The sequence below is a fragment of the Malaclemys terrapin genome, chromosome 6 (assembly GCF_027887155.1).
Source record: "Malaclemys terrapin pileata isolate rMalTer1 chromosome 6, rMalTer1.hap1, whole genome shotgun sequence".
NCBI lineage: Eukaryota > Metazoa > Chordata > Testudines > Emydidae > Malaclemys > Malaclemys terrapin.
The window spans coordinates 123,887,776-123,914,073 of record NC_071510.1 but is presented as its reverse complement, the minus strand read 5'-3'; the positions used below and the strand labels follow the sequence as shown (position 1 = coordinate 123,914,073).

The following is a 26,298-nucleotide window of genomic DNA, read 5'->3' as shown; positions in this document are numbered from 1 at the left end:
GGTCTCACCAGCGCCTTATACAAGGGAAGCAGCACCTCCTTATCCCTACTAGATATACCTCGCCTAATGCATCCCAAGACCGCATTGGCTTTTTTCACCGCCATGTCACATTGTCGACTCATAGTCATCCTGTGGTCTACAAGAACCCCTAGGTCCTTCTCCTCTTCCGTTACTTCTAACCAATGCGTCCCCAGCTTGTAGCTAAAATTGTTGTTAGTCATCCCCAAATGCATCACCTTACACTTTTCACTATTAAATTTCATCCTATTTCTGATACTCCAATTCACAAGCTCATTCAAGTCTCCCTGCAGAATATCCCTATCCTCTTCCGAATTGGCAACGCTTCCCACCTTTGTATCATCCACAAACTTTATCAGTCCACTCCTGCAATCGGTTCCGAGATCAGTTATAAATATATTAAATAAAAGGGTCCCAAAACCGAATCCTGAGGAACTCCACTGGTAACCTCCCTCCAACTTGACAGTTCACCCTTCAATACCACCCGCTGCATTCTGCCCATTAACCAATTCCTTATCCACCTCTGAATTTTCATATGGATCCCCATCTTTTCCAGTTTAACCAATAATTCCTCATGGGGTACAGTATCAAGTGCTTTACTGAAATCCAGGTATATTAGGTCCACCGCATTTCCCTTATCTAATAAGTCCGTTACTTTCTCGAAGAAGGAGATCAGATTCGTTTGGCACGATCTGCCCTTCGTAAAACCATGTTGTAATTTATCGCACTTGCCATTAACCTCGAGGTCCTGAACTACTTTCTCTTTCAGAATTTTCTCCAGCACCTTGCACACTACAGATGTTAAACTAACAGGCCTGTAGTTACCTGGATCACTTCTTTTCCCTTTCTTGAAAATAGGAACCACATTAGCTATTCTCCAGTCTAACGGAACCACCCCCCGAGTTTACAGATTCATTAAATATTATCGCTAATGGGCCTGCTATTTCCCGCGCCAATTCCTTCAATATTCTCGGATGAAGATCGTCCGGTCCCCCCGACTTAGCCCCATCAAGGCGTTCGAGTTTTGTTTCTACCTCGGAAACGGTAATCCCCCATTCTGTTTGCCCCTCTGTCACGGTGCTAGTATCCCTAATACCTTCATTGGCCTCATTAAACACTGATGCAAAATATTCGTTGAGATATTGCGCCATGCCTAGATTATCTTTAATCTCCTCTCCGGCTATAGTCTTCAGCGGTCCTACTTCTTCCTTCTTTGCTCTCTGCTTTCTTATTGCCCAACAAGAAGATTTGGCTATGTTTCATGATTCTAAGTTTGCTTTTTGTTTTTTTACTTTGAAGATGGCCCATGTTTTTGAACAAGTTATCAACTCCTCATTTACATAAGACACATATTCATTTAAGATACCAAACCATTGAAACTGCTCACCTTAAAGGTAGTGTGACAAAGTTCCTCCTCTATCTTGGTGGGTCCTGCGCTTATTGGCAGATTTTCTTGCCACAGAGATTCACCATGTGGGTTGGGGAACAGCCCAGAGACCTTCCCCTCTGGAAGAACCCACAGTCCAGGTCAATTGGGAGGTTTGGGGGCAACCCGGGCCCGCCCTCTACTCCGGGTTCCAGCCCAAGGCCCTGTGGACTGCAGCTGTCTATAGTGCCTCCTGTAACAGCTGCATGACAGCTACAACTCCCTGGGCTACTTCCCCATGGCCTCCTCCAAACACCTTCCTTATTCTCACCACAGGACCTCCCTCCTGGTGTCTGATAACATTTGTGCTCCTCAGTCCTCCAGCAGCACATCCTCTGACTCTCAACTCCTTGCGCCTAGCTCCTCACGCTCACACCACAAACTGAAGTGAGCTCCTTTTAAAACCCAGGTGCCTTGATTAGCCTACCTTAATTGATTCTAGCAGCTTCTTCTTAATTGGCTCCAGGTGTCCTAATTAGCCTGCCTGCCTTAACTGGTTCTAGCAGATTCCTGATTACTCTAGTGCAGCCCCTTCTCTGGTCACTCAGGGAACAGAAAACTACTAATCCAGTGACCAGTATATTTGCCCTCTACCAGACTCCTGTACCCCACTGGTCTGGGTCTGTCACAGTAGATATGGAAAAGTTCCTTCACGTCTTCATTTTTGTTCATGTAAATCTGGAGCACTGGAAGATCTAACTCATCTTTTGTAGAATTGTCTAGCTTCTGACAGCACACTGGATTTTACCTCTTTTGTATAAAAAATATTCTTTATTACCATCTCAAGAGATAATGTTTTTTGGTATTTTCTCCATCCCAAGCCGTAATCAAATAGGTGGCAATTTTTGACCTTTTAGCATTGTGCAGAAGAGAGTTTTTATTAAGTGCTGATTGATGTTTTAATGTATTATATGAAAATTATATAGATAATAGTGTTTTAGATTGTGCATGTTTTTCTTTTTGCATGCGCAAGAGACATATGTCACATGTGATCTAATAAAACTGATTGATTAAGAAGCTTGTGGACCTTTCAGGTCTGAAAAATTGACCGGAGTGGAGTGAGTCAGAATCCTGGGATCTTTCTGAGCCAGGCTTGTTGGCTGAGCAGTTGAGCACATATTTAAAGTGAGCAGCACAACACATTTAGAATGTGGCTATACTGCATCATTTAGCAGGAAGATGGCTGACTCTTGAATGGGAAAAGAGAAAACCCACGTAGAGGAGAAAAGAAAGAAGAACCCAGCTTGGGAAGGAGTGGCACCAAAGTTGGAGGAAGTGTTTGACCAGGAGGTTGGAGAGTCTGGAATTTTGATGGATCTGAATACAATTTGGTTTAATTTACCCTTGAAAGTTGTGCTGGAAACTATGTGAGAACATTCTTCCCAAGGGAATAGATGGGAGCTCTATTTCTAGGGACTTTTAAGACTAGACTGGATAAAACATGGACAAATCCACTATGGGGCATGATCCCCATATTGGCTACAAGGAGACAGACTGGATGATCTACTAGGTGTTTCCAATCTCTGTCCTCCATAGCTTCTCTGTTAATTCTTACTTAAAATCAGGCCAGAAATAACAATACTAACAGACAAACAGAAAAGTGCCATTAAGTTGAGTGTAAGGTCTCACTTTGCTTGGGCAATAACAGCAGCGAGCTCCTCTATAGCACTTTTTATCAGTAGACTTCACAGCATTTTATAAAGGAGGTTAGTATCATTATATCAATTTTACAGCTATGGAAACTGAAACTCCAAAATGCAAAGCCACTTGCTCAAGATCAACCAGCAGTAGACGAAAGACAAGAACCCAGATTTGCTAAATACCAGTTCAGCACACTGTCCACTAGGCCGCAATTCCTCTGCAGTTGAACAGTCTTTCAGCACTACAACTTCTGACTGGTAGTCCGAAATGCAAAGACATATGAAGACAAAAAATGTTTTTTGCTTCTTCAAACTAATAAAAAAAGGTTCATTTTGGGTTGATATTTGGATGAAGGTTTAGGGATGATCCTTGCTGTATCTGAAGAACTCCCCCATGCTTAAAAGTAGAAATGGGAGTACTTGTAAAGGTGCTGAGACACTATGGTGACTAGCTCCATAGAAATACCAAGAAATTCTACATATAAAGATGAAATAAATTAACTACTATTACTACTAATAATAATAATAAATAAAAACACAAGTTTGGTTCAGATGAGGGAACACCACAGAAGCATTCAGCCTATATGATGACATGGTATAGAACATAGATGATTTAGGGCTAGTCTACACTACAAATTAGGTTGTCTTATCTACATCTGTCAGGGCTGTGAAAAATTTCATGTTTTGTGTGACATAGTTAAGGAAACCAAAGGCCCAGGGTAGACACAACTAGGTCAATGGATTAATTCCTTTGTGAACCTAGCTACTGCCTCTTGGAGAGAAGGATTTACTACTGTGATGGATGGAGGAACCCCTTCCATTGCTGTAGTAAGTATCTACACTACAGCAGCGCATCTGCAGTGCTGCAGCTGTACACTGTTGCATTTCTAGCAGAGGTATATCCTTAGCTAGCTAGCTAGAGAGACAGATCTACAATCAGGCTCTTTTAAGCAGTCTTTCCTATAAGATTTCTGGTACTTCCAGATTAGTATTTTGGTGCTTTCTTTTCCAATCCCAGACAAAGCTAATCTTACAAAAGAAAGAAACAAAAAAGGTTGAGTTCACGTCAATTTTTAATGTATGAAATCTGGTTCAACCCACCACCAATAGTTTATAATTTAAAAGAAACTGATGATGGTATTAAGGAATTCAAATCTTTATTAATCACATCCCCCAAGATGGAACATAAGTAACCAAACAGTATTTTAGACCAGGAAGTACCAGATACTTCACTATTAACAGAGATTACCAGACAGATTCCTAACAGGCTAAGAATCTGAATGATCCTGCAGTGGCAAAGTGGTGGGTTTCATGATCAAATATGTGTGTTCTATCTTTTGGCTTCTATGATTCTATCATAAATAGTGGATTCGTCAGCTTTGTATCCCACAACACCACTGTGGGTCATGAAGAAAAGAAAGCATTCACCAATAAGCAGGTACATTTTTGGTATTTATATAAACTTAAAATATTTTGAGTCACATATTTGTCCTCTTTCATAAGCCCACCCAAGTATTTCCATGGCCTTGTTAAAGACCATTTAGCAATTTTTTTTAATGCATTGGTGAATCACCTTCTTGGCAACTGTTGAGAATGGGACACATCCACCCTGATTGAATCATTGACCCCCCCACACACTTGATAAGGCAACTCCCATCTTTTCTTGTGCTGTATATTTTATGCCTGCCTACTGTAATTTTCATTCCATACATCTGAAGAAGTGGGTCATAGCCCACGGAAGCTTATGCTCTAATAAATTTGTTAGTCTTTAAGGTGCCACAAGACTCCTTGTTATTTTAACTTTTGTAAATCTTATGGAAATTTGCATTTGACACTGAAACATCTCCCTCTCTACCCCCATTTCAATTAAAATGTGATATTGACACAGCCCTAATGCTCTCAACTCTTCGTGCCACTTATTTGACATTATGTCACACAGTGATATCTCATGAAAACAGGAAGCTGCTTTCACATCTCATTTGCATTATGTATTCATTTTGAGATTAGTCACATGGCTAATGAGCATCTTGGAGGGTGTCCAGTTTGCCACACTATGTCATGCTTCCCTTCCCACCACTTTACTACATTAACTCTCTGTGATAGTGCCAAGGATTGCACAGAGTATAAATTGCTCTTATCCATTTGTTCCAGAAAATGATCACATCTACCGCTGCTTGGAAATTGTTTCCATTGTTGAATATAATTAAATATTAAATATATAGCAGAAATCACTTCATTTTCTCCAAGTGCTAACTGCTGAAATTTTGCCTGAATATGGTCTATCCAGCAGTGCAAGACTTCCCCCCACTTTCTTACAAAATAACATGTTTCTGTCTGGAAATTTTAAACTGGAAAGTTTTTGGCCAGCCTGTAATAAATGGTCATTATTAATGCTGTAGTGTGAAGACATAAACACAAAGAGCCATGCTTTAAGCAGCACATAGAATATTCTGTAACTAGTAAGTTCCTACATTTATTAAGCTCCCTGCTGCAGAACACTCTGGGGTCCTCTCTGGTAACTGTGAAGGACCAGGAACTTTATAACCTCTCCACATTTCCCTTTCTTTATAGTACAATTAAAACAAGTTATAAACCAAAATTTATACACACAAAAATTCAAAATAAACTTCAAATTCCTTTAAATTATACTACTATGTCTCTTTATCAATTATATTTAAATAGTCCTTAGCAGTAATCCAAGGATCGAGACTTTGTTTTAATTTCTGCTGAGTTTGTGCATGGAGTCCCTTGCACAGTGGAGCTCACTTCCTGACAGAGCACTAGCAGGTTCCAGATACTCTCTTCGTTGTGCTGGGAACACTGAAGATGAACCCAATTCTTCCAGAGTAGTCCTTTTTGTTCAGGTAGTATTTTTGTTCTATGTCAAACATTGACATTTTGTTTCTACCAAATTTTTATTTCAGCATCCTGATTTCAAAAAGCCTTCAGATCAGGTCCTTTAGCTTGAGGTTCAAGGTGGATCAGTGCCACAGGTAAAGGTATCCTCCATCATCTTCACATCAGAAGTTATGCTGAAGATAGTCCAGACCTGAGCAGTGTTGACAAATATACCAGGAGTGCTGTATATGGGTCCACTGATTTTTGCAGATGTCTTTTTAAAGTCTGCACCTCTTTCTCAGTAATGTGGACTATTAGTATCATGTTGAAAATCAAAGTCCTGTGCAAATGCTAGAAAAGTTTAAGAAGTAAATTGAAGCTAATTATCAGATATGAGGACTTCATCCAGAAACTAAAGTCAATACTTGTGAGTTCTTTATCTGTGCTGATGAAGTCTGTGTAAGTATAGCCAAGTCAATATATCTGGAGAAGTAATCAGCTGCAATAACGTATGTGTGTCCTTTTCAGGAAAAAAAACGTATCTGTGGCTACCTGCTGCCAAAGTCTGTCAGGTAACTTCATAGAAAATAATGGTTCTGGTGATATTTTCCCCTTTTTACATATTTTACAGCCATCTACTAAAGTTTAAATTTGCCTACTCAGACTGGGCCACAGTATGGATTGTTTTGCTTATGCCCTGCACTTATTTATACCTTGGTGTCCCTCATGGATTTTGGAGATCATCTCTTTCTGAAGTGTCATGGGGATAAGAATGTACCATCCTTTCAGAAGCAGGCCATCAGCCATGTGAAGGTCATTGTGGTCCCGCCAGCATACTAGTAAGGCTCTTGAAGGTTGCCTCCATCAACCCCACTCTCTTTAGCAGAGTTGAGTCAGTTTCTGGCAAGTCTCATCCTTTTGTTGTTCTCTAATTTGCTGAAGTTGGCCGGCAGACTCTGGGAATTGCTGCCATAACATGTATCGTCAACTGTTAGTGACTGCTTAATTGGGGCTCAAGAAAGAGTGTGTGCTGCTATGACTGCTGTCCCTCATACGTATTCAATGTCAAAAGAAAACCACATCGACCTAAATCTTTGACTCATAGGTAGAAGGTCATCCAGTGGTTTGGAATCTTGTAATGCCCCTAAGGGTTTGTAGTCTGTTCCTATGTTGAAATTCAACCCAAACTGAGCCATTCACAAACCCAAATGACTGCTAGAGCTTTCTCTTCCATATGACCATACCACTGCTTTGTTTCTGTGAAGCTTCTTAATATGAATACAACAGGTCTCTGGTCTACTTCTGGCTTCTTCTGTGTGTGAGAGCACTGCTCCTAAACGATATGAAGGTATGTCCACTGATACAGTTGGATAGTTTACCTAATATTGTGCCAAAACAGGTGGTAATGTCAGCAGTACTTTTATTTTATTCAATGTGTTTTGTTGTGGAATAGCTCAGATTCACATAACATGACCATTAAGAAGGTCTCTTAAAGGTTGTTGGATGAGCTAAATTTGGTAAGAATTTCCCCAAAATGATTTGTCATGCCCAGGAATCTTCTTAGAGCATCAACTTCTTTGGGTTAGGGTAACACAAGTAATAATTTCAGTTTGTCCAAATCCAGCTGAATTCCCTGTTTTCTAATTATGTGTCCTACAGACTTTATCTGCTCATTTCCAAATTCAGATCTCTCATTCAGAGCCAGCTTATTGGAAGTGTCTCAAAACTGCATGTAGTAACTCATCATGTTCATTTTTATATCTGCCATATACCAACACAACATCTGCATGCAAAGGATGCCAGGCAACTCTGACACGATCTGAAAGATTCTCTTTCGTAAATGTTCTGCTGCTGAAGATATGTCAATTGGAAGATGCTTGAAACAGTACCTTCCAAATGGGGTAATTAATGGAATTAATGATATAGCCCCTTTAGCAAGAGGGATTTGCAGGCAGCCTGCTGTACAATCTAACTTCGAGAAGACTTTAGCTTCTGATAACTGAGCTAATGTCTGGTCAACTGCAGAAAGCATCTCTCGCTCTCTCTCCACATGTTTTATAAGTTGTGTAAGATCCACATAAATCGGGATTTTACCATTGGTCATTAGTACTACAGCTCTCCCCACATACCAGTCAGTAGATTCTTCTGTTTGGGAAACAATCCCCCTGTCTTACATTCTCTTTAATTCTTCTTTGACTTTCCCTACCAAAAGTATTGGGATGTGGCATGGGGCTGTGAGAGCAAAGGGAGTTGCTGATGACACCAGTTTTATTTTGTATTCCCTGGACAGTTTTCGTAGCCCTGTGAAGATATTTCTTGTAGTTTGATTTTGTTGTTGTTAATGCATTCCAGTTTCTCTACTAGATACAGTCCTTGTAGTAGGGAAGTTGTCAATCCTTGTATTACATATATTATTTCATGAAGAACTTTCAGTCCTTTCTCCAGTTTCCCAAAGAAATGGCCACAAACATCCAATGTATTTTTATAGTCCCGGTTGGAAGAGACCTCAGGAGGTCATCTAATCCAATTCCCTGCTCAAAGCAGGACCAACACCAACTAAATCATCCCAGCCAGAGCTTTGTCAAGCCGGGCCTTAAAAACCTCTAAGGATGGAGATTCCACCACCTCCCTAGGTAACCCATTCCAGTGCTTCACCACCCTCCTAGTGAAATAGTATTTCCTAATATCCAACCTAGACCTCCCCCACTGCAACTTGAGACCATTGCTCCTTGTTCTGTCATCTGCCACCACTGAGAACAGCCGAGCTCCATCCTCTTTGGAACCCCCCTTTAGGTAGTTGAAGGCTGCTATCAAATCCCCCCTCACTCGTCTCTTCTGCAGTCTAAATAACCCCAGTTCCCTCAGCCTCTCCTCGTAAGTCATGTGCCCCAGCCCCCTAATCATTTTCATTGTTATCAGATACCACTCCCTTTTGGATTGTTTCCATTACTCTGGGTGACCTGCAAGCTATTGCAAGATGTCCCATTTTGTGGCATCACCTACATTCTGGTTCTTTTGCTGGCCAGCTGTGGCTTGGTGTTTTGCCACATCTTCCACAGCTTTTTCCAACAATCCCTCTTATTAAGTGGGAGACCAAATAACATGTCTAGTGGTGCACTGTTCTTATGTTGTAAATTTGGTGTGAGTGCTCCTTTCACTTGTGTATTTTTCTCCTCTTTGCTGTGTCAGTATTGTCTGATACCATCTTCCCTGTTCTGCTAGCATGTAAGTGACATTGCATAAAACCATAGAAACAGCATTCTCACTTTTTGCTATAGCTTTTGCTAGCATGAGATCCGTGTCTAACTTAAAAACTGCTTATAAACTGGTGTGTCTTATGTCAATATCCTGTCTCATATTGGTTCTCCTTTTAACACTCCATATTTGTATTGTTCAGTAAGACTGTGAACTGCAGTAATAAAAATCTTAGCTGTTTCCCCTTGTTTTTGACACCTCCTATTAAATTTGGCCCTTTCATATATAATATTCGGTCTGCCTATCAAACAGGCATCAAAAGCCTCTTTCACTTTGGAGTATTCATTCTTTTCCTCAGCAGAGAGAGGTACCGCACATAGGATATAATCATCAGCATCACCCATGTCAAATATCAGGACATTTACCTGATATTTTTGTGCTTTCTTCATTAAACTATAAACCACCCTATCCCCCCCCCCCCCCAAAAAAAAAAAAAAACAACAACCCACCCCTCAAATCTACAAATCCAGCAAGGCCAGCTGCTAGCTGACTGAATTACCAAAATAAAACTTTTCAAAAAGAGCCATTTGTGCTATTGCTGAGACAGGGCTCTGCCTTCTTTCTGTTTTTGCTTTACAGATCTCCTGCCTGATTAGAATCATAGAATCATAGAATCTCAGAGTTGGAAGGGACCTCAAGAGGTCCCTGGAAGGGACTTTCCCTAGTAATTCACTCTGGTGGTTTAGGGCTCTCCTTTCTTTCCTTTGCTCCTATAGAGAGGGATTCACAAACTTCTGACACCCTGTAGCGTGAGGATATACACACAGTAACAAGTAGAGTACTCTCTACCCAGGATGTTCCTAGTTTACTGAGCTCCCCATTGCAATACTTCCTGATCCTCTCTGGTAATTGTGGAGGACCAGGAATTCTATAATCACACCTCAGATGCTTTGATTAAATTGTGGTAATACTCAAACAAATGACCCCATGCACATTTAGCTCCTGGGGTTCTGTATTTCCTCAGAGACTATGATAGCATATTTGATCAGTTTTCTATGCAAATATTTTTATATTTATCTTCTAGCACTGTAAACTCAACTTGGGATCTCAGAATGAAGCCAGCTTTCTCACAATTAGTCCAAAGGACAGAGTCTAAGGCCAGAAGGGACCATTTTGATCATCAAGCCTGATCTTCTGAACAACAGGTCACAGAACTTCCCCAAAATAATTCCTGTTTGAACTGGAGCATCTCTTTTAGAAAATACATCCAATCTTGATTTAAAAGTGGTCTGTGATGGAGAATCCACCACAATCCTTGGTAAATTGTTCTAATGGGTAATTACCCTCAGTCCTAAATATTAGTGCCCTTATGATTGTATCATATATGGGAAAGATCATCTCAGTTAAAGAGATCCAAAATCATTTGTTGCTTTCTAGGTCAGAACCTAGTAGACATCAAAATAAGTATTGCCTGAAAATTAGCTGGTAGCTAAGGCAGCTCATGGAGCATATGTTTGTAACATGGAGAATGAAACACCACATACTAAGCATTCTGCTTCACTCTGTGCTAGGTGCAATTTTCTAAGCTCAACAAGACCTTAAATGATATTTCAGAAATATCACTGGATCATCCAAAAATGCTGGGGTTCACCTGTAAGGGGGATATCTTGTCTTCACACTTCAAGATGCATTTATAGTTATATTTTTATAGAGATGAAGCACCATAGAAAAACAAGGTATAACTATGATAATCTCTGAATAGTAAAGCATAATACAGGGGGCTGATAGTCATGGAAAAGCCATCTCCTCAGGGCATTGTGATGAAGGAGGAAAAAAGCCAAATACCTGTAGTCCACTAGTGATGTCACAACAGCTTTTTCCTATCTGGAATAAATTCTTCACTAGTAGGGGAAGAGATTCTATTTTGTTATTTTTTTGGTCAACACAAATAAATGATTGTCACTTTGGATTCCACTATTTAGTCAGATTTTTGAAGGTTAGTTAAGCCTATACCTATCCTGACCACAGGCCTAATTGGAGTAAATGGTACCACATACACGCTTACAGTTAGATATGTGCTTAAACACTTTGCTGGAATAAGTCTGAAGTACATAAGGTCCCAATCTGATAACTGAAGCAAATGACACTGCAGACAGGACTGCCTGTGTCAGGCCAGTTATAGGACTAGGATTTCGATATGCATTTTGGAACTCAATCTTGAAAATGTTGCCTGCCCATGATGTGGACGAAATTTGGGGTTTTATGACATTGAAAAATAAAATCCAGCTGGCAGTTTGTTTGTTTTCAACTTCAAGCCAAAACAATACCAATTTCCTAGAAATGGATTTTCTGCACACTTCCGTAAATTAAAAAGTGACTAGTTGATGTGATTTGATGGCACTTTTACAGGAATTTAGCCTGTTTTGTTTTCGCTGTTGGTGGGGGAAGCCTACTTTGTTATCTGAAATCTAACAGCTGTAGGTTAGTATGCCTTGAAAATAGATTACTTGACTCCGGTCACAGATTCAGGGGTATGTCTCATCCAGAATCAACGGGTGACAAGCATAGAGTTTCCCTCTCTCACAAACACACCCTTCCATCGCAATAGATATTACACACCCTAACCTTCACAAAGAGAGGCTATAATAGGCAAACCAGTTAGGATAAATTAGCAACCTCCCACTTTATACCAAAGGACTTTCTCCCCAAAATTAGGCTATGTCTAACTCTAGAGACTGTGCCACTGCAGCTGCGCCGTTGTCTATGCTGACGAGAGACAGCTCTCCTGCCAGCATAATTAAACCATCCCTAACGAGCGGCGGTAGCTATGTCGGGGGGAAGGGGGGGAGCTCCTGCCAACATAGTGCTGTCCACACCTGTGCTTTTGTCAGTAAAACTTATGTTGGTCAGCAGTGTGAAAATACACACCCCTGACTGACAAAAGTTTTACCCACAAAAAGTGCAAGTGTAGACAAAGCCTTAGAGTGAACGGTTTCTGAGATTTCAAATACAATAATAATTGCATTTATAAAGTGTCCCCAGAGCTATCAAGCCAATTCTGAGAAACTACACAGTTCTGTCTGATCAGGAATAATTCTATTCACTTCAGCTGATACTGCCTGCTTACCTCAAGTCTGAATTTGCACCAATAAATACAGTAGTTATGAATTGGCTCCATAATGCTCCAACCACATTCCTGGATGACATCAGCAGGGACATTAGACACAGCAAATACAAGGCCATTGGAAAAAGGCCACAGTAGTTATCAGATAATTATTCCCCTGCTGATTATGTCAAACAGCTGTTTGTTAATTTTATTCCTCAGTATTTCTCATTTTCCATTCTTTTGGTACTTAATTGTTCCAGATGTGACTAGGAGTCAAACTAACATAATGTGACAGAAAATATTGAGCCAGATTTTCAACTTGTGTAAAAGACTATAGCTTCATTGATTTCTGTGGAGCTATCCTGATATACACCAGCAGGGGACCTGCCAGTTGTCTTGTGGTATTTCTAGTTTCACTAAAAGCAAAGCATACGGGTGTGACATACCCAAGGTACAATCTGGACTGAGGAACAACTGTGTCCCCTCAGTTCTCCAGCTGGGGGTGCCTATTACACTGCTTGGCTGGGAGAGCTACCACTCCTGGTCTGCTCTCATACGGCCTCCAGCCGCTACTCCCAGTAATAGTGTATGAATTCTGCAGCCAGCCACCCTCGGATTACACTGCAGAGCAACACCAGCAAACCAGTCCCAGACTTTCCCCCCAAATGTATATCTTGTATTGCCCAGCTCTCTCCTGCACAAAACAAGCTCAAAGTCCGTCATTTTATTAATCAAAAATGATATGCACAAATCCTCTTATCTCAACTAGGGGTTCCCAAACACTTCCATTCAACCACACTGGTTTAGATAAAACTATAAAACAAGTGTATTAATGACAAAAGGATAGATTTTAAGTGAATACAAGTAATGAGGTTTAAGAGTTAGAATAGATTACAAGAAAATAAAAGTAAAATGCAACTAATGCATAATTTAACAACTACATGAATTCAAAGCAAAGTCTCCCTCACCATATGTTTCAGCAAACTTACTGGCTGAACTTCTTTCAGTCAGGATCCCTCCCCCCTTCCTTTGTTCTTCAGGTGTTGTGGCTTCCATGGGCAGAGAGAAAGGGGGGAATGATTTGGGGCATCTGCTCTCCCTTCTTATGGTTTTTTCTCTTCTTCAAGAAGCATCTCCAGCTGTGGTTCAGGAGACAGAAAGTCTGTGTGGACAGGAATCCAAAACTGTTTCTTTGCGAAGATGTAGATTTTTAATCGAAACCCTCTTTCGTGCCACAGAGTGGGCACTTAACCAGGTGATAGTCCGTTTGATTTTGATGACAGCTGGCTGAGGTGTCAGCTTGCCTTTTGTATCTAGGGAACTGGTTTGTGGCCACTCCCCACAAACGATGTGGAACATGTTTCACTTATACCACACAGAGGAATCTTACAACTTTACATACAATGTTGCCACACACATATTATCAGGACAATATTGACCAGCCAGTTAAGAACATAAGAATGGCTATACTGGGTCAGACCAAATGTCCATCTAACCCAGTATCCTGTATTCTGAAAGTGCCAATGCCAGGTGCTTCAGAGGGAATGAACAAAACAGGTAATTAGCAAGTGGTCTATCCACTGCTGCCCGTTCCCGGCTTCTCGCAAAAGTTGAGATTTCCAGTGATACTAGTCTGACTCACTAGATATGACTCACTAGTCATACTTTCACCAAGATTGCTACAATAGTGTGCAAGAGGTGAATACAGGGGTAAAGATTGTCACAACATGATATCTCATCAGAAAGTCTATTCTCACAAGAACTCCAGTCTGTCACAGTTAGGTCATGGCAGCCAAACCTAGTAGTCAGAGCCAGAGTCTGCAGTCACAAGACATGACTCAAGAGTCATCTGGATGGGGATACCAGGAGGTCAGATGCAGAAGACAAAGGAGACTAGATCCAGTTTCAAAAGAATTGCAGTGGTGGTATAACATATCATGGAATATCATGAGTATGTAGGGACAGGTCCACTACAGCTGTTCAAAAAGGGTCATAAATTCTATAAATAAGCCAAAAAATTGCACAGGAATAGGAACACTTTCTGTATGGGATCATGCAGATGCACAGCAAGCAAGCATGGTGTGCAATGGCTGCACTTCCAAATATTAGCAAAGGGATGGTGGCCTGGGGTTCACAAAAACTGCCTGAAATGGGGCCATCCATAGTAGGTCATGGTGGCAACCGCATAGATTGTCAGAGTACGGCTGTTCTAGTAGTTATGAAACTAGTTGAAAACCTGGGTTCAATGCCCTCTTCTGTCACAAGCTTTCTGTGTGAGCCTGGCCAAGTCCCTTAGCTTCTTTAGACCACAAATTCCTATCTACTTTCCTACCTTGTGAGATGTTATGAGGATAAATACATGAATGAGCATGAGATGCTCGGATAGCATGGTGATATGGGGGCTATATATGTACCCTAGATAGATGGGGTGCTGTGGTCCAGCACCTGATAGCTAGTAGGTGGAGAGACATAATTCAGTGTGAAATCAGCCATGTGCGCTAGAGGCCCCCTGTCTACACAGGGAACGCTTGCTACCAACACAGGGACACCATAGGGGAGAGGCTTCTCTACTTCCCCTTTGTGCCACGGAGAGGCCTAGAAGGGACTTAAAGTGAACTAGAATCAACCCCTCAGTTTCTTTATATCTGAATATGCAGTTTCTGCTGAAATAAAGTCACTAGCAACATGAGGTAACTGTGGCCACCTGTCTAGCTAGTGTCAGCCAGGCACTCTGTTCTTTTCAGACTCCACCTATCAGAGAGTCTTATCTCTTACAAGCGGAAAGAGAGACAGCTTTTTTTCTGAACAGCATAAAGCCTTCAGTGAAATCAGCTCGACAGTTGTAATGTCTGTAGCTCATCTTGCAACCTAAAGCTACTTAGGCTCACCTGCCATGTACCAAGTAGTGTATTGTAGACCTGACGGATGGAAGCATTTCCCTAAGCTGATTACATCTATGTTTGGTTTGGACTGTGCACATGAGTTTTAAATGAAGAAGATCCAGCTATTTGGCTTTCTGTTGGATCGGAGTAAATAATGGTGAGAGCTCAGATTAGTCGAAGTAACCCCTCCTTTCTTTAACCAACTGTAGTCTTCATCAGCTCATATACATTTATGGTATGTAGCTACCTTGAGTTCTGATTTACACCAGCTGAGGGTCTGTCAATTAGTCTCTTCAGTCCCTATATTTCTGTACTCTTAACAATCCCATGCTGTCTTATTTGTAAATTTCTTTCTTGGCCTATATAATGACAAATTAAACACTCAAATGCACCCAACAGTTTAGTCAGCCTTTAAATTCAGGAGCTGCTCTCTTTTAATATTATCCATTGTTCATAGTACAACTGTAGCTGGTTTTCTGAACAGCCTAATGGGAATTTTTTAGCATTCTCTTACAATTCAGACAATATATTATTTCTTTCATTTTGTCTCTGGCTGCACTGTTGACAATTGCACTCTTAGCTAGCACACCAGGGATTGAACTGGGGATATCCACAGCTAAAGGTATAAACAGCTACAGCTTGAACTAAAAAGCCAACTCTCTGTAGCTGGGGGAGGGGGTTGTAACTACTCATATTCTTTGTGGATCAGAAACAGAGGGGGACCTATAATCCCCACTTACTAGTGAGTTGTACACGTTCCAATTGGTTTGGAATATGCTGAACGGGGAGCTTGGTCCTAAGAGAGTTCAAGGTCCCTGATGTGCCAATAAAGTTGCCACTATTTTGTTTTCCATTTAGTACATATTCCATAGCAGGAATAGAAACTGAGCATTTCTCAGCATGTCTTGAGAGCCAGCGGGGTCCAGTGGTTAGGGTACTTGGTTCTATATCCAGGTCTTCCATTGATTTGCTGTGCAACCGTTAGAAAGTTATTTTATTTTTCTGTTCCTCTATTTTTCTTCCCACTCTATGTCTTATCTATATAGATTGTAATCTCTTTAGGATAGCGACTGTCTCTTCTTATGTGTTTGTGCACAATGGGCTCTTGATTCTGACTGGGGCCTCAAAGTGCTACCTTGATACATATAATACATAATAATCTCTTCTATCTCTTTATTGATAATTATTTTTCATATTATGGTAGTGCCTAGAGACCCACAAGCTAGGATTATGACAGGACAATACACAGTTAAACATGTGGTAGGTGATAGAAATGGGGGAAAGGTGGCAGGGAGAAGAGAACCATTATAGCCATTGAGAGCAATAAGTCATACACACGCACTCATCTTTAATATTAATTTGTCTGTTTATTGTTTCTTTAGAACTGATATGCATGTTCTTTTTTTCGTGATTTTCTTTAAATGGTCATTAAAGTCCTAGATATTGTGCTGGGTTCATAATTTATAAATATATAAATGGTCTCTATAAAAATATCAACCTTTACTAATTGTTTATAATTTCAGCAAAGTCAGGACAAATGTTGTGAGCATTATTAAGACCTATATGTGGTTTCTTTTGACCTTACTAGGGCCTTTGACGCTGTAAATTGAGATGGCCTGTGGACAGACATCTGCAAGTTTGGTGTCCTTGACCAAGGCTGCTTCTCAGATGCCTTTGTTGTCACCAGTGGAGTAAAACAAGGCTGTGTTCTTTCTCCAGTGTTATTTAGCATCATGTTTTGCTGATGTTCTAATAGAGGAATTCAGAAACATTGGTTGTGGCATATATATGCAATACCGTATGGATGGAGGTGACTTATTGCCTGCACGCAAAGACAAAAGTTATGAAGACAATTATTCATAAATTACTGTTAGTTGGTGATTGTGCTTTATTGGCCCATAACCTCAGGGACATTCAGTTGCTCATTGACTGCTTTGCAGATGCAGCAAAACATTTTGGTTTAACAATCAGCCGGAAGATAACAGAAGTCATGGTCCAGTCTCAACCGAGAAGTCCTGCAACTACTCCAGTTGGGTCCGTTGAAGATGTATCACTCAAAATGGTGACAAATGTTGTGACCTAGGCAGTATCATTTCATGGGATGCAATAATCAACAACATTACAAAGCTCATTGGCGTAAGCTGCGAGGCCTTCAGAAATCATCAGTGTCATCTCTGGAATGAATACACTGTCAAACTGCGAACGAAAATTGACATTTACAGTGCTATTGTCATTACCACTTTCCTCTATGGCTGCAATATGTGGATTACTTATCAACATCACCTAAATTGCTTGGACCAGTTCCACCTACACTGTCTATGGTGGATAATGGCAATTAAATGGCAAGATTTAATTCTAAACACCAAGGTCCTTGAATGCCTCAAGATCACAGGCACTGAAGCTTTCATAGTAAGAGTGCAACTGAGATGGTGCAGTCATGTGGTCTGTACGTCTGACAGTAGAATACCGAAAGGAGTCTTTTACAAAGAATTGCAGACTGGAACTCGGTTTAGGGGCAGACCAAGCAAACATTACAAAGACACTCTCTCAAGACCAACTTCCAATCTTGCAAAATTGACCTCAGCACCTGGGAGTTTTAGCCCATGACACGATCTGATGGCAACAGCTCTGCCATCTCAGACCGAAAAGTTTTGAGAGCTCACTGATTGCTGCAAACAAGGAGAGACCTAACTTCCTTCTAGATCCCTGTTCACCCTAGTAGGGTGTGGTTCACAGACTCAACTTGTCATTAATTATATTTAGGATTCACCCAGATAACACAGGAGAAAACTTAACCCTCGTCCAACAAAAGAAACTATTAGCTATTGCCTTTATCCAGAGAGCAAAGAAATGAAGTGATCTGGAAAGAGTTAAAAATAAAAGGAATGAAGTACTCCCAGTGGACACTTCCAAGCTTCTGCTTTCATGCTTTCTTCTTTATAGCCAGATAAACATGCTTTCAGCCATCTGTCAGTACAGAATGTCCAGCGAAGGTAATCCGAGGTGATGGATGTGTCCAGTGGATGTCCAAAGGGATAAATCTGCATTCATTACTCACTGCTCCTTTTAAAGGTGATACCTCTAAGATCTATAACAATGCCTAACCTCTTCATAATCAAGCAGTAGTAACCAATGGGTAATGAGAGTCAGAACATTTGTAACAGTGATCGGAAACAGCAATTAAAAGTAATGATAAGCAGAAAACATGGGGCTGCATTGTGTGTAATCCTTCTAGGAAGTGGAGGCACTGCTCCTGGACAGCACTGCCTGTTCAGTTAGCTTTCTTACAGAGATATGGGGAGGGAAGAGGCAAAGGTGTGGCCCTGGTACAACCCTGCTTCAAACTAGCCTGGTGTTACAGGAGTGCTCTAGAAAAGAGAATTCTTTATATCGATAAACAATTAATAGTTCAAATTCTAGTAGTTGGCATGCAAGATTATGCAGCATAGATCCTGGATTTTGAAGGTCCAGTAAAACTTCTTGTCGCTATGCACTCTAAATGGCTTCCCTGTGTGCAGCACTTCACGTGCAGCTCTTAACTCCTCACGCAGAAGGGAACCCGCGTTGCACTCTTTCAACAAGATCCGCTCTTACTGCTCATGCATTCGCTGAGCCCCAAGAGGAAATCCAGTGGAAACAACCAGAAGTTCTCCTGGACGTCTTTTCCAGCTCAGTCCCTTCCCATTCTGGCTTAACAATATGATCTTTAAAACAGAAGCAAGTTTCTAAATATGATAGATTTGAAAGTGTTCTCCTGGATGAATTTCAACCCTTTATTTATTACAGGACAAATTCTCTGTTGATATAAGTCCATTGACATCAAGAGAATTAACCCAGAAGAGAGTGTGACCCTAGGCTGCCTCTATAGTGCAGTAAACCCACTACTCAGAGTTATTTTTTCATAAAAACAGCAACAATGTTTATCGTGATAAGAAACGGTTTGAAAATAGGAAAGCAATCCATAGAGGTTGAAAACAACAAGGAGTCCGGTGGCACCTTAAAGACTAATGGATTTATTTGGACATAAGCTTTCATGGGTAAAAAACCCACTTCTTCAGATGCAAGACCTTACATAGAGGTTGAGCATTTTCTCTCCCTGATAGAATAATACAGGATGTTGAATGGGCCTTTTCCACCAGCAAATTCTGCCCTTGTTAACACACAGTAAGCATTAATTAGATTTCATGGCTTCACTCATCTATTGGTAAAAGAGTTTTCTTTCACAGTGTTTCAGGACTGGCATCACAAATGCAGAGCTGGCCTTGACTATATGATGGATAATGTTTTCATCAATTGTGGCATTCTGTGACAGCAAATTCCCCGGGTAGCAAAACTTCACCACAGACACAAGACGAACGCTGCTGATCTTAATAATTAGGTAAAGACGTACATCACCTTATACTGTTTGGTACAATACTTCAGTTTTCTTCAGGCTGATTGTGAAACCAAAACAATTGACTGCATGAATGACGTGATCAGTTAAAAATTGAACATTACCAACTGAGTGAGCAATGAGTGCACAGTCATCAGCAAATAAAAGCGCCTTAATAAATAAATAATTTAAATAAATCTTTCATGTGGGCATGACTGGATATATACTTGTGCAGAACTGGATATATACTTCTCTGTCAATGTCCTGAAATGCATCCATCAAAATATGTGAAAAAAAAAAGATGAAAAAGAGTGTGGGAACCAGCATGCAACATTGTTTGGTGCCACTGGTGACAGAGCAAGGTGGTGGCAGATATGGCATGCCACTATTAACCACTTTGAAATCTGGCACATTAAGACCTAATGTGAAAAAGGTGAACACTGCAAAGCAAGGATGCAACAGCCTGCAGTGGTCATGGACAATCCTGTCTGTCCTACATGTAGCAGTGTTTATGGTTCTTGCATTAATATGACCTCGCATACACGTGTTCACCAATAGTGTTGGCTGAATCCTCATACATCAACATCAACATGACACTTCCTTATTTCAGGACCAACTGTCTATCACATGACCCTGACACAGCCAAATGACCATCAAACAAATATCATTGTCAATATGAGAGTTATAACTCCCAGGCACTTCACAAAGCATTGTTAGGTGGTTGCCACTGCCCTGCCATTCCCATCTTGCTAATTGCAAGGGGAATCCGAGTATAGAAAAGGGATCCCAGTATAGAAAAAGGATCCCAGTATGTACAGATTGAAAGTAAATCTCATAAAGCAGCCAGATTGGATGGAATAAAGAAAAAAACAATCTGTACTCACCTATGGTTGGATCATGATAATCAGGAAACCGATGGCTTATGAACTGCATTGTCATTGCTGGGGAGGAGAAAAAGAGAGAGGTTACAAATGAAAACAGTGAAGAGATAGGGGGTGAAATAAAGCAGAGGGAAATGTAGGCAGAATTCAGAAACCCAAACAGCAGCCTGGTCATGAATGGTCCAAGCACTTGGCTGATATTTGCAATTGCACAGACAAAGCCCGATTCATTTTGTGTGCCTTTCTCTGCAGACTGTTTTCCCAGCCTTAGTAGACACCAATCACTAGAGTAATATAAAACAGGACAAGAGGATATGCTCTAGGGAACAATCTTGTAGCAGGCTGAGACAGGTTGATAAAAATAGCTTGTGAATGTCTTAACTTGGTCTTAATTGGGGCTACTCAGGGGACAATTATTGGCCAACTCATCCCTTTGTGAAAATAATGCATGGGAACGATTTCAAAAAATATGAGTTTCATGTAGCATCAGGGTCTGCATGCCCCACAGAACAAGAAGGGGTTTTGGAGGATAAAATCAACAGATCCATGCACCAAAGGGACATGGGTCATCAGCCTTCCACACCCCAAGTGAGCTACTGCCCTTGTAACACCGTTCTTCTCTAAAGACAGGTTTCAGAGTAGCAGCCGTGTTAGTCTGTATCCGCAAAAAGAACAGGAGTACTTGTGGCACCTTAGAGACTAACACATTTATTTAGTCTCTAAGGTGCCACAAGTAATCCTCTTCTCTAAAGAGGGATTCAGCCTTGCAGATGGAATGTTAGCTATGTTAAAGTTGGCCCAATCAGTATTAATTTACCCATAAAAATGTGTGGGATTAATGGAGAACCAATGTTGCCTCTTGGTGATCCCCAGACCATGAACCACAGTATAAATGGATTATTAAACCTGTGTAACATCAAAGGAAGAGCTTATACAGGGTGAGAGGATAGGAGGAAATGATGCCAAAGTACCTCATAAATATAAAGGTCTTTATAGGCTTTCCAGACATTAATAACTTGTGCTTGTGAGGTAGGAAAATACCTCCCTTTTGCAGATGGGGCAATGAGGAACAGAGAATGTTAATGAAAAATCTGTGGGCATTTCGTTAATATATATTTAAATACAATAATGGAAAAAATACAACATTAAACATTATGCTAATTGAAATACACCCCAGTTTCTTCTTTTTCAAAAACTTTATTGAGCAGCTTCTCTATTAAAATGTCAGAGATGAGAATGATGAGAATGTCATGTCTATTTAGCATCTGGTTGAATACTACGTAACACCTTGGCACTGGCCAAATATCTCCCTTAAGCAAAACTGTTGCTCATATTCTCCCAGTTATACAATGGCCCACTCCTACTCTTAATCAGGTGCTCCATGAGGTAGCTCAAGGAACCAGCATGATTAAGCATGCCTTATTAAGTAAAGTATTAAGAAAGTATCATCAGAGGGAGAAATTGTTTTAAATGTTGAAGAGAAAATACAATGAGGTCCAAGCAGAGTCCTTAAGGTGAATGTGTAATGGACTCTTCTGATACACTCTTTTCCTAGCAAAACCTCATCATCTTATATGAATAATCCAGAATTGTACAAAGGCTTGGTCTACATTACAGAGTTAGGTCAACATAAGGCAGTTTATGGCTACCTAATTATGTCAATGTCTACACTACAGTGCTGCTTCCACCGAAGTATGTAGCCCACTGCACCAACATAATAACTCCACCTCCATGAGAGGCATAGCACTTATGTTGATGTAGTTAGGGGACAAAGTGTCTGGGTAGACACTGTATTACCTACATCGGCTATTGGCTGTCAGCCCTGAATGAGGCTCCTCCCTCCCCAACACTGACAGCCCGAGTTGTCAGCTGGGCACTGGGCTCACAGCTGGGGCTGCTGGCACTGATAACTTGGAGTGTCAGAACCAAGGTGTGGGGGGAGCCCAGCTGTGAGCCTGCATCTGGCTGACAGGGAGGGGAGGCAGCTCTCAGCCCCATGCTTACAGCTGAAGCTGTCAGCCCCAGGGCTGCTGGGCTCTAGCTGTCAGTGTCCCACAATGCCCCACTTCAGTCGGTGGAAGCGCTCCAGGTAAGCCGGCGCACCACCTACAGAAGGAGCAAGTGTGGACGTGAACCACCACTTTAATTACTGCAGTGACTGTATGGCAACTTAAGTCGACTTAATTTAGTAGTGTGGACAAGCCCAAAGTAACATCAATTGCAGTACCCAATTTCATATCTGATGCTTCTTGCAAACACGAACTCTCATTAAATATGATGCAGGAGACAAACAATCCTTCTTTACATTATATGGAATCCTCCCATCAGATTATTTTATGCCTGAATGTTACCCACCAATAAAAGTTTTAGAAAATTCATTTCAGGCAGCCAGCAACTAACTCATATCATTTTGTGGTGGTGGTGTTTCCTGAGGGTGAAATTGATCTCTGTGCAGATGGCCAGCAACATGTAAGTCACACTTAAGTCTTATTTTAAGGGCTTATATGGTACATAACCCTCATGAAGACCATCAGAACTAGCCTGAGTTTGCTTGGGCCAACTGACATTGGAGTGACATCTGTTGGCTAAGAAAGTCTGGATGGGGTCTCAGATCCCATCAATGTCACCCCTTGCTTAGACACAGCTGTGTTGATAAATCTCCTGATTTTATAGCAGCCCATAATATTTGGTGTTTCATCAGTGTCAAAGAGATTGCATGAGGATCTCATCTTTCATTGAAAAGAAAAAAATAACTTTCTAGCCCTAAAGGTTGCAGGGAAATGGTTGAAAATGTGAAGTGAGTTGACCATAAAGGCTCAGAACCAGAAGGCAAATAAAGCAAAATCAAAGTGATTTTTTTTAAATAAATGTCATTATCTTTAAACCAATCTCATGACTTTTAGTGGAGCTTGACTCGTCGTTTTTGAACGTTTGGAGTTGGCAATACATCATATTGTAACATAATTATACCTAGCTCTTATATAGCTCTTTTCATCAGCAGATCTCAAAACACCTTTTAAGAGGGATCAGTATCATTATTCCTATTTTACAGGTGGGGAAACTGAGGCACATGGCAGGGCAGCAAGCTGCCCAAGGTCACCCAGTATGCCAGTGCTAGTAATAGACTCAGGTCTCAAGTCCAATGCTCAGTCTACCAAGCCATGCTACCTCCCCTAAGACACATATAAGATACACTCCCCTATTCCAGGGTTGAATATAGTGTCTTTTCCCTGATCCCAGCATGTTAAATCAAAAATGAGATTCTACCTAGGATATCTTGTCTGGCAGAGCAGATAGCCATTACAGCATCCCTACTTTAAAAATTATTTATGTTAATTAGTTCAGAATTGCATTACTTTGTTGAAATACTCTTTCCTGCTCCTAACTTAGGGAATCATGGGTTAACAAGATGCTCTGACAAAATGTTACAGCAAAGCCGGATTAAATATTTATTACCATGTTAATAAAATATTGCATATTTAGGATAGACAAATATAAATGTTAAGGAGCAACATTATAAATTCATAGCAACACAGAAAGGATAACTGTTTTTAAAAGCTCATTTAAAGTCCACATACCATGAGTGAATAAAACAACATGCAGTTACTCTAATGTTTTCAGTCTTGTGTGCCATCAAATGCATTACTTTTTGAGTACTGTATGTATTTGGGTACTTCCATATCCAGGCCAGGTGTTTTTAACCCAGCAATGTTTTTAGACACCCCCATCTGATAACTATTTGGTGGCCTGTGAAAAATAAGTTAATGCCCAATATAATATTCTCAGTTTCTTATCAGACGTGGAACCACTGAGACCCATCCCATAAGATTCAGGCATACAAGCCTTTATTGCAACTTTTCTGAGATCACACACTGTCTGCACAGCAGATGGATCCAACTAGTTCCGTTCCCTTGTGTGAGCTATTGCCAGCTCTCTTAAAGGTACACTCCACTAATCCAGTCTCAATCCAGTTCCCAGTGGACCAATGTCCGTGTCACAAAAACTGTTGTGACCACTGAAACAATTGCTGAAATTCTCACCAGAAGCCAAGGACTCAGGATTAAACTTTACCATTTTCCATGGACCAGGCCAAAGGCAGTGCCCTGTTAAATCCATAGCACAGGATTTAAGTGGAAATTTTGTTGTTCATAGATTAAAATGATTCTAATGTCAGAAGAGACCACTGTGGTCATCTAGTCTGACCTTCGGTATAACACAGGCCATAGAATTTCCCCAATAAATTCTGTTTGAACTACAGCATATCTTTCAGAAAAACATCAAATCTTGATTTAAAAATTGAAAGTGATGGAAAGCCCTTTCCAACTCTTGCTAAGGTGTTTCGGTGGTTAATTACCCGCACAGTTAAAATGTATGCCTTATTTCCAGTCTGAATTTATCTAGTTTCAGTTCACATGGAGTCATAGGCATTGCACTGGCCGTTTACACTAACGGGCAAGAAGACTGGATTTACATTGTCATTTCTAGATTTTTTTTCCCTCCCAAGAAAGATTGAGGCATTCTGCTCTGGGGTGTCAAACCTGTGCCCATGTCAAACCTGTTAAGCAGCTACATAGTGAACGTTAGTCTTTTAAGAGTCAAATTCAATACAGGTATAAAAAAGCACAATTCAGTTGGAGCCAGTGAAATGATAACTCAGAATCATTTAAGAACAACTTACCAGATGCCCAAAAAGGAACAATCCAAAAATTGAGGAAGAAGGCTGTTCTGGTTAAAAAACAGACCTGGTTTAGAGGGAAGTGAAGGCAACTATAATAATGAATAATAATAATAATAATAATAAATAGATAACAAATGGAAGAAAGGGGAAGTTGATACTAATAAATACAAATCAGAAGTTAGGAATAGTGGGAAACTGATAAGGGAAGTAAAGGTACACAAAGAGAAATATTTGGACAGCAGAGTTACAAAAATAAGGAGTCTTTTAAATGTATCAGGAACAAAAAGAATCCTGACAATGGTACTGGTCCATTACTAGATGGAAATGGTATACTTATCAATAATAATGCAGAAAAGGCAGAAATATTCAATAAATATTTGTGTTTTATATTTGGGGAAAAGCAGATGATATAGTGCCATTATATAGTGATGATAACACTCTTTCTATTCCATTAGTATTTCTGGGATGTTAAACAAAAGCCACTAAAGTTAGACATTTTTAAATCAGCAGATAATTTGCATCCAAGAGTTTTGCTGGACTGTTAATGTTGCTTTTCAATAAGTCTTGGAGCACTGGAGAAGTTCTAGAAGATTGGAAGAAAGCTAATATTGTGCCAATTTTAAAAAAGGATAAATAGGACGACCTGGGTAATAATAGGCCTGATAGCCTATTATCAATCCCAGATAAGGTAATGGCACCACTGATATGGGATTTGGTTACTAAAGAATTAAAGGAAAACATGTAATCAATGAAAATCAACATGGGTTTGTGGAAAATAGATTATGTCCAAACTAACTGAAATTGTTTTTTTAATGAGATTTCAAGTTTTGTTGATAAAGGTAATAGTGTTGACTTAATATACTTAGACTTCTCTAAGGTGTTTGACTTGATACTGCATGACATTTTGATTAAAAAACTAGAACAATATAAAATTAACATGACACACATTAAATGGATTAAAAAGTGGCTAAATGATAGATCTCCAAATGTAATTAATTATAAGTTGCCAATTGTCATCAAGGGTTGTGTGTTTCCAATGGTACTTTGCAGGGATCAGTTCTTGGCCCTATTTTTATCAGTGACCTGGAAGAAAACATAAAATCATCACTGCTAAAGTTTGCATATAACACAAAAATTGGGGAAGTGATAAATAATGAAGAGGACAGGTTGTAGATTCAGAGCATTCTGGATTGCTTAGTAAACTGGGCGCAAACAAACAACATGTGTTTTAATACATCTGAATGCAAATGTACACATCTAGG

At 40.3% G+C, this 26,298-nt stretch overlaps 1 protein-coding gene across 1 annotated transcript in view; it reads right to left on the bottom strand.

The window, feature by feature from the left end:
- Positions 1–26,298, bottom strand: part of RIT2 (Ras like without CAAX 2) — a 267,783-nt gene that overhangs the window by 174,405 nt on the left and 67,080 nt on the right. The window contains exon 2 of the mRNA XM_054032420.1: positions 20,362–20,418. Within this exon, the coding sequence (XP_053888395.1) occupies positions 20,362–20,418 (57 nt within the window). The remainder of the gene's footprint in view (positions 1–20,361; positions 20,419–26,298) is intronic.